The sequence below is a fragment of the Lotus japonicus genome, chromosome 3, assembly GCF_012489685.1.
Source record: "Lotus japonicus ecotype B-129 chromosome 3, LjGifu_v1.2".
Classification (NCBI taxonomy): domain Eukaryota; kingdom Viridiplantae; phylum Streptophyta; class Magnoliopsida; order Fabales; family Fabaceae; genus Lotus; species Lotus japonicus.
The window spans coordinates 34014529-34024438 of NC_080043.1; the positions used below are offsets into that span (position 1 = coordinate 34014529).

General features: G+C 42.8%; 1 protein-coding gene across 1 annotated transcript; it reads right to left on the bottom strand.

Annotated features, from left to right (window-relative positions):
• Positions 1-6907: 6907 nt before the first annotated feature.
• On the bottom strand, positions 6908-8844 carry LOC130749589 (aldehyde oxidase GLOX). Its single transcript, XM_057602968.1, has one exon. The coding sequence runs from the start codon at positions 8771-8773 to the stop codon at positions 7169-7171; it is 1605 nt and encodes a 534-aa protein (XP_057458951.1). The 5' UTR covers positions 8774-8844; the 3' UTR covers positions 6908-7168.
• Between the last annotated feature and the right edge of the window lie 1066 nt (positions 8845-9910).

Genomic DNA, 9910 nt, shown 5'->3' on the forward strand with positions numbered 1-9910 from the left:
GTTGGGCAATACTTTTAGTTACTTGATGTTACTTCCCGTCACTTGAGGACACTCGTGACGATGTTTTTAGTTGCAGCGAGGGCTGTACTTATATCGTATGTTAGTCGCTGTTAATCGCGATTGGGTTGAGTCTTTATTTTCGACAAGTCTTTTTATTTAAACCAAACGAAAAAAATATACCTGCTTTTTCGCTTTATTTGATTTTTGGTTACTAAAGTGACGCCACCGAAATCGGGGTGTTACACTTATCATCAAATCTAACATGAATAGATTCTTCAATAGTTTTAGCATCAGTATTATAAAATCTGAAACCTTTAGATCGATCAGAGTAACCAAGTAATAGACATTTAGAAGACTTAGCAACAAACTTATGCAATCTATCCTTAGTGTTTAAAACATAGCAAAGACAACCAAAAGGATGAAAATAAGAAATGTTGGGTTTTATTTTCTTCCACAACTCATAAGGAGTCTTATTCAGAATTGGTCTCACAGAGATTCTGTTCTGAATGTAACATGTTGTGTTTACTGCCTCTGCCCAAAAGTGCTTAGCCATGCCAGTTTCTTGGAGCATGGTTCTAGCCATCTCCTGAAGAGTTCTGTTCTTCCTCTCAACAACCCCATTTTGTTGAGGAGTTCTGGGACAAGAGAAATCATGTGCAATTCCATAGGAATCAAACAGACTCTCAAACTTGTCATTCTCAAACTCTCCACCATGGTCACTTCTGACACGCACAATCCTACAAGCCTTCTCGTTTTGCACTTGGGCTATGAAGGTAGAGAACACCGAATGAGACTCATCCTTGCGGGATAGAAATTTTACCAATGTCCAGCGGCTATAGTCGTCAGCAATGACCATCCCATATCTCTTGCCACCTATAGACTCAGTTTTCACTGGTCCAAACAGGTCGATATGCAGAAGTTCCAACGGCCTTGAGGTAGAGACAACATTTTTTGCCTTGAAAGGGACTTTTGTGAATTTGCCTTTCTGACATGCTTCACAAAGAGCATCTGAAGAGAACTTCAGAGTGGGTAAGCCCCTGACAAGGTTGAGCTTACTCAGCTGAGAAATCTTTCTCATGCTGGCATGCCCTAACCGTCTATGCCATACCCATTGCTCCTCATTAACAGAAAGAAGGCACTTCACATTCTGAGATTCCAACTCAGATAATCTGATCTTATAAATGTTGTTCTTCCTCTTGCTGTTAAACAGAATAGAGCCATCGATCTGACTTACAGCCCTGTAAGACTTTTGATTGAAAATAACATCATAACCCTTGTCAGCTAATTGACTTATAGACAATAAGTTGTGAGTTAAGCCGTCTACCAATAAAACATTATCAATGCATGGACTACTATCAACACAAATAGTACCAGTACCAACAATTTTACCCTTCTCGTTGCCACCAAAGCCAACTTCGCCTCCAGGCTTAAGTTTTAGCTCTTGGAACATACGCCTTTCTCCCGTCATGTGACGCGAGCATCCACTGTCCAGATACCATGATTGGTGTTTCAGTGGAGCTATCAAGGATATCTGCAACATAGATAATCTTATCCTTAGGTATCCACTTTCTGGGTCCTCTCTTTGTTAGTTACCTCAGAGGTTCTGATCACCTTGGGTTTCTCAACATGATAGTGTAAAGGAATTTTAGCATGATATTTAGACATGGAGAGGGTTCCCTTTTTGAGAAGGGGGTTAGCAACGTTAACAGGTAATGGTTCAGGCAATATAGTACCAGAGGGTACAAAACATTCATACAAGGATTTAGCCTTAGGCATAGGAGGCTCATTTCTATTGGGTCTAGAATAGCCAATGCCATGCATTCCATTTCTGCTTATGCCATAGATCATTGAAGCCATTAAGCTTCTATCTACACTTTTAGCTAGGAATCTTTGAAAGGATTTTTCATATTTAGATTCATTCTTACTATCAGAAGCATCACAAGCAACTACTTCTTCTAACTTAGCAATCTGGTTCTTAAGCACAGAGTTAGAATTCACTAAAGCATGATTATTATTTTTCAATTCAGAAATAATTTTCTCATGTTCAGAAGGAGTCTTAGAAGCAGCAGAGAAATCCTTTTTCAACTTTTTATGCTTAGTTAATAAAGAGTTATACTTATCCATTATATCAGACAAAGCATGTTTTAATTCAGAGGTTGAGAAAGAAGCGAATACCTCATTTTCATCATCTGAGTTAGGATCTTCCTCTGATGCTAATTCAGAGTTAGTTGCATCTTTTGACTCCGATTCTTTGTCTTTGACAATAGCCATGAGTCCTTGAACTTCACCATCAGAGTCAACATCCTCTGACTCTGATTCGTCAAAAGTCACCATCAGACTTTTCTTAGTTTTGAAGTGCTTCTTTGGCTTCTTGTCCTTTTTCAGCTTTGGACCGTCACTCTTGTAGTGCCCTGATTCTTTGCACTCGAAACATGTGACTTCCTTGATTAAGGACTTCTTCTGGCCTGATGAGGATTCAGACTTTCCTTTGGCCTTTCTAGAGCCTCTGTACTTGCTCTGCCAGTGCTTCCAGATGCGGTTGAGCCTTTTGGAGATCAGAGTTAGCTCATCTTCATCAGAATCTTCTGATGCTTCTTCAGATTCTTCTGCTTCAGCTTGGAGAGCTTTTGACTTCTCAGATTTAGCCTTCTCAGATTTGGATTTCAAAGCTATAGATTTCTTCCTCAGATCCTGCATCTCTGAGCGCTTCAGCTCATGACATTTCAGTATGCTGATGAGTTCTTCTAAACTCATACGCTCTACATCTCTTGTAAGCTCTATTGAAGTCACTAAAGGCATCCAGCTTTCAGGAAGACTTCTGATAACCCTTATGACATGATCTTTTGTAGTGTAGCTTTTGTTGAGAGGTCTTATTCCAGCTACAAGTAACTGAAATCTGGAAAACATATCCTCAATGGACTCGTTAGGTTCCATGATGAAGGATTCATACTTCTGGATCAAGGACAGCGCATTTGATTCTTTCACCTTCTTGTTTCCTTCATGGGACATTTTCAAGGATTCAAAGATGCCCTTGGCAAACTCACGATCTGTAATCTTCTGGTATTCTTTATAGGAAATAGCACTAAGAAGAATAGCTCTAGCTTTGTGGTGCTGTGAGTAAAGCTTCTTTTGCTCAGCAGTCATCTCTGATCTGGAGATCTTCTTGCCATATGCATCAACTGGACGCTCATAGCCATCCACAATGATATCCCAGAGATCTGCGTCGAAGCCTAGAAAGAAACTTTCAATTCTGTCCTTCCAATATTCAAACCTTTGACCATCGAACATGGGAGGCTTTGCATTGTAGCCATCTTTTTGCATTTCACTGGTGGTAGCCATTTGTTTTTCACACCGGCCCGGATCACTGAACACTGTTAGGTGTGGTAATCAGAACTTGCACTCTGATACCAATTGAAGGTATGAAAAACGGTAGAAAGGGGGGGTTTGAATAGCGTTTTCAGAATAAAACTTCCACCTTAAGATTTTAACAAATCTTTCGTGACACAAGTAAAGTGCTTAAGATAAGAGAAGAGAAAAGCACACAAGGATTTTATCCTGGTTCACTTGATGAATCACTCAAGCTAGTCCAGTCCACCCGTGAAGGTGATTTCTTCCTTCTTAGAATGAAGGCAATCCACTAATCAGAGAATTGTTACAACTGCACTTGAAACCTACAAGTGACTAACAATACACTGACTTAGCTCACATTAAGATTCACTCTCTTAGTCTTCTTTAGGATCCGATCAACCTTGATCTCCTAAAGGTAATCTAAACAACTGTTTAAGAAATATTGTTTACAAAGAAATTGCTTCTGAAAAGCTTGTAGTAAACACAATGAATTCAATGAAGAAAGAATGCTTAGAAGATTTAAATATAGCTTGCGCGTATGAGTTTCTTCCAACCGCATCTTTCAGTTTTCAGCCTCTATATATACTCCAACGATTAGGGTTTGAACATTGCATGGGAATGCTACCGTTGGAGGGCAGATCTGGGATTTCCAGCTTCTGCTGTGGCTGAGAATGTTAGGTTAGGTCGTCAGGATAGTACATTTGCTTTTGTACTTTGGATAGTGACTTGACCTTTAACCTTGTTGACTTATGATCAAAGGAATGCTTCGTGTTGGAACTTGTGAAGCTTGTTGATCAGAGTCAGAGGGAAGCATGGATCCTCTAACCGTTGTAGCTTCTAATTCTGAACTCGGAGGAGAAGTACTTGGTCTTCAAAGCCAGTTTGCTTCTGGATTTCAGAGACTTCACTTTTCAGCTTCGGGATCTTCAGAGTCTTCTAAACCATCAGAGCTTCTGACCTTCAGAGTGTCTGAGTTATCAGAACGTCTGGATCTTCAGAACTTCAAGTGAGTTGAGTCCACATCAGAGCTTGACTATCTTCAGATCTTCTGAAGCTTTTCTACTGTTCAGTTTGAACATAGAGATTGCGAAAGCGTTGCTAGGGTCATTCATTAAGCAAAATGCTTCTGATTTGTGTGAGATTATATCAAGGTTAGAGCTTGTTATGAACACACTCAGAAAACACGTTAGAGTACCATAATTGTTCATACTAAAACGTTAACTTGTAATCATCAAAACATAGAGTTGTACTACATGATCAAAACTTGATCTTACAACGACAAAGTAGTGTCTTGCTTGGACTCATTGTAAATCTCATGAGTAAGCGCAATATGGTGAATGCTTGCGTCTTCCTTGAGTATGTCTTCTTTTCCAATCAGAATACTATCAACGATTCCCTCTTCGGTGTGAGGAAGAGAATGATAAGAAACATCTTGAACCGGTGGTTGTGCTAGAGCAAGGTGTAATTTCTCATTGATATCTCGTGCAAGCTCTATATGGCGCGTGACACATTGGGAGGGTGGAAGGAACGCACCCGCCAACAAATTTGTTGCTTGAGACCATCTAGAAAATAACCCAACAACAACTGAAGTTCCAACAAAATTGGAATTCGGGTCATCAAAGCCTCAAATTCCAACACATAAGCGTCAACACTACCTCCTTGTCTAAGAGATTGCAGCCTCTTGGAAATTGTATTACAACGATCGTCACCAAAACGCCGAAGCAAGAGTAAGATGAATACATTCCAAGTAAGATTGAGATTACGAAAACACTACAAGAAAACCAATGAGTGGTTGCTTCCCTGTCCATGCTAAGGGATGCGAATCGCAACTTATGTAGATCCCGCAAACGGTGTACCTCAAAGATATGCTCAGCCCGAGCAATCCAAGACACTGGATCCACCCCAATAAACTTGAGAAACTCCTCGACAATAGTCTGTCATTCTTCCATTGAAAGGACCATGATGGCAAGAACTTCTGGACAAAAAAAACACTAAACGCCTAGAACAACAGATCAAGGCGTAAATGGACACGTGCGTGAAAACCCAAATCGGCAGATGAACAATGATGTGAACAGTGCGCGGAAGAACAGTAGCGGGTGAATAGTTCTGGGTTTTTTTTTTGTAGCGAAGTTACAACTGGAAGTGGCAGGTGCGGTAGATTCAAAGAGGAAGGGTAATGGTGCGTGCGGTGGCTGGCGGAATTTCGATCCGGTAGGTCAGACCAAATGTTAGGATCCGAACGTAAACACTCGATAGAGAAAATAGGACAAAAGGGAATAGTTTTGGTATTTTCTGAATATAAGACTGATACTAAAATAAAAAGGATAAACAGGAACTGAGAGGCTGGGTCCTCTTCAAAACCAAGAGGCTAGTTCCTCTTCAACAGGGCTGGTTCCCCTTACGACTTCATAATCTGTGATTCTAACCTAAGGAGGGTACTCCTATTTATAATAACTTAATCCTAATAAGATAACTTAACCTCTAAAAAATAAAGAAGATATCATAACTAAAATAAAAGATAACATCCTAAAATACAATATTAGTTCCTAAAACAAAACATAGAATCCTTAATTAAAATAAATTAAATCCTAAAATAAATTAAAACCAACCAGCAAAACTATTTGCTTGCAAGATTCTCCACTATCTCAGCCGCCAAACCAAAGATAGCTTCCTCATCGGTGCGACACCAAACCAACCACCTTCCCAAGTAACCAAGCACGTCGAGCTCTAGTCTTAACCTCCCATGAGTAGATACCCTAGACAACTGTTGGAAGTCAATAAGAAGAAGACACGAAAGAATCGCTCCTAAAAGAAGAAACGCATGCTGCCTGAGGCTTACGACCACACTTTGCCTTTAAAGATAAACTAGAATCCTCAGCAACACCGCTCATAGTCTTCTTAGGCCAATCCCGCCTCTTCGTCCTGATTGAAGCAACTGCTAGGAAAAACCCCTCTAGCATGCCTGCCAAGACCAACAGATGAAGGAGCAAGTACAACTTCCTGACACAGCTCTCCACAAGATAACGAAGGATCGACCTCCTCCTTCACATAATTAGAAAAGCAACAATCCCCAACTCCAAAAGCCGAATCAGCCCAAACCTCAGAAGAAGTGACAAGGGACCCAATGCTGTAAATATGCGAATCAAGACCCCTGCCACTGCTAGTCCATAATGGAAAACGCCTACGAAGAGGGGATAAATCCTGCTTAGCAAATAACTTGTTGAAAACCAACAACATATCATCATTCAAAAGTTTCAACCTCAAATTGAGAGGATGTAAAGTATGTTAATGACTATCATGATTCATGCTCTTTCTAAAGGTTTTGATTTTATGCAGCTTTCTTTTATCTTCTGTTCAACTCGAAGAATCTTTTGCATTTGGTGAAAGAGGTTCCTCCAGGTCTTTTATCCTTCATTCATAATAATGTATTGGTCTTAGAATCTTTCTTCTTGATTAATGAAGTCTGTTTACAAGACTACATGTCACTACGTCCATAAGAACTGCATTATCTAAACTGATCACCTTTTGTGACAGATGCAAAACAACAACCACAGACAAGTCCACATAATTTAACATATTTTTGCCATATATTGAATCAAATGTTTAAGCCGTTAAACAGCCCCTTAGGATTTCAACGGCGTCAACTGGGGTCCCCATCAACTGTCAACCTTTTTCTCTGTCAATCCATTTTCCTAATTACAATTACAATTGCAGAATCTCACATTTTAATGCCAAATGAAAAGAAAAAGCAACAAGTAAATAAAAATAAATACAATTAATATTTTTTTTTAAAACATGTCCAACAGAATAAACTTCACGGCTACGAGACGTGTATCCAACGGGCAACGCTTGGCACCCCTTGGTTCACCGCAAACGCCATGTAATAACCCGGCGGCGCCACCATTCCACTCGGCGGCGCCGTCACCCCAATCCTATACCTCCCGTCACCGTCGGGTATTGCAGACGTTACTGCTAGTTTGACCAAACGTTGACCCTGCGAGAACGAATGCGTGGCAAACGGCGCATTCCCCAAGTTCACTTCCACGATTCCCACCACCGGCAACGGCACAGTCACCACCACATCAAACTTCCCCCCAAAACGCACCGTTTCGGGTACCTCCACAATCTCGGGTCGGATATTCGCCTTATCCGGAGCCAAATACTCCGGCGAGAACGCTTCGATCCGCAACTCGGTGGGAAACTCCGCATCGAATCGGTACAGCACGTGTGGGTTGCTTCCGGCGAGTAAAATCCTTCCGTCCGGTAGCAAATTCGCCGTGGCGTGGTACATTCTGGGCACAGTACCCGGGTTCAACACCATGAACCGTAACCCGGTTGGCTGGTCGGGTCGGTATAGAACCGGGTTCAAGCATGGATTTGAAGCTAACTCGAAGCCTTGCGTCCCTGACATTGCGCCATTGATGATGATAACCTCGCCGCTTGGTAGCATCACCATGTCGCCCATGATTCTCCCGAACGGCATGTCTTCCATTTGCCAAACCGGGTCGGGTGACATCGCCATGATCCGACCACAGCTTCCATGCGCCGGCGTGTCTGTGCTCCGTTGCAGAAACGCGCCGTACTGAGCTCCGCCGCAAACAACCACCTCCGCGGAGGAGTAATCACCTTCTAGCGCCAGCATCACCGACGACCCCGCCGACGGGTAGTTTCTCGGGCCACCCTCCAACGGCGGATACTCCCTCACGATTTTGTTTCCGGTGAAATCGTACATCACCGCCTTTGTATTCGCGAACACGAAGAGATGACCGTTGGGGAGGAGATGAACGTAAGGGTACAAATTGTCCATCTGAGTATCCTCTGTTTCAGCGAGAAACGGGAACGAAACGGGGTCGTTTCGTTTCCGAGGGTAAAACTCCACCGTGTTGGAGCCTCTTCCGCCGACGACGATGACGGAACCGTCGGGGAGGATTTGATTCGTGGCGTACCATCGTCCCTCTGCCAATTCGACGTCGTTTAGCTCCTCCCAGTCGCATGACCCGTTTACCTCACACGGGTCAAATTTTCGGATCTTTTTAAACCCGTCGAGGTCGCCGCCGGTTTGCAAGAGCGTACCGTCGGGGAGGAACTGGCCGGAGGAGCACCACGTGTCGGTGAGGATTTTCAAGGGGCGGAGTTGGTTTGTTTTTAAGTCGAAGTGAACCGAGTGGGCGTAGCAGTCACGTTTCAGAAGAGCGTCGTTCCGGTCGAACCGGCAGTGGCCTTTTGGGAGGAGTTTTCTTGATGGGCCGATGTTGGTCCGGTCTAAAAGGACCACCGTGTTGAAGCGTGTGACCGCCGTGTGCATGGACGCGATACCGGCGTCCGCCACTAGGAGCTCCCACGTGCCGGGGAGATCGGCACGTGAGTGTGTGGGGAATGCTGCAATGAAGAGAAAGCATATCAGAAGAGCAAGGACACTGTCCATGGAGAAAGACAGAGAGATAGAGGAAGTGAACTAGTTTGAGAGGAAGCTTCTATTTTAATTTCTAATTATAAAGCATGAGAATAAAAGTGGTACAAGCAGAAAAAACTTTTTCCCAGCTTTTATGTTTGGATATAATTATAGGAAGCATGTAGAGTAAATAAATAAATGAGTTGAGAAAATTTGAGGCATGTCATAATTGTTTAATGTGAAGTGTAACAAGAAATACTAGGTAAAAATTAATGGGTTAAATGTGTTCACCGTCCCTGAATTTTGAGCTAGATCTGATTTACGTCCCTCGCCGGAAAATCTTCCTAGCGCCATCCTCAAACTCAATTGTTTGTACGGAAACCGTCCTTGCCGTCGATGAAACTCCGGCCGCCGTGTCCAGGTGTCACTTTGGAGCTGACGTGTAATTTTTTTTAAAATAAAATAAGAAATAACATAATTGATTTTTAGCTAACCCCAAATCTTTCCTAATTTAATTTCTAAACCCTAAAACTAAAACTAAAACTTTTTTTTGGGTCCTTTTTAGTTTTTCATCTATACTAAAACTAACACTAACAGTAAATAAAAGAACGGTTATAAAAAAAAAATTAAATATGAAAGAATGTGCTTTGTGAAAAATCAAAGCACAAAATCAGATCTGGGTTTCTCTTTTCTTTCTGTTTTCCTTGTCCATCAATGGCAGACTACGACACCCACCACCACCAACAGCGCCTCCAGTGCTGCCACGACGCCACTGTTGGATCCCCATCACGCTCCTCTCCCTCGCCCACCTCATCTTCTACGTCTCAGTCGCACAGACGTTCCGCTCCATCAACGACGTCAAGGACCAGCGCCACTGCCACAAGCTTACTCTAGGCTTGGCCACCGAGAAGCTCCGGGAGATGAGGATGCGCCTCAGCAGCGTTGCCGCCGGTGATCTGCCACACCTTCATCCCCCTTTCTCTCCTCTCTCCGGCCACTTCCATTCCCATGTTGTTTTGTTGCCACAAAACCCTCTCTCCCTCATCAAACCCAAACCCGACAATTAAAGATCGCACCTTTCCTTCTCCGCCGGCGAAGAAGAACGCAGAACCGGTGGCAGCGCTGGAGATTCTGGTGCTGGAGATTGGGGGTTTTAGGGGTTTTGGTGAA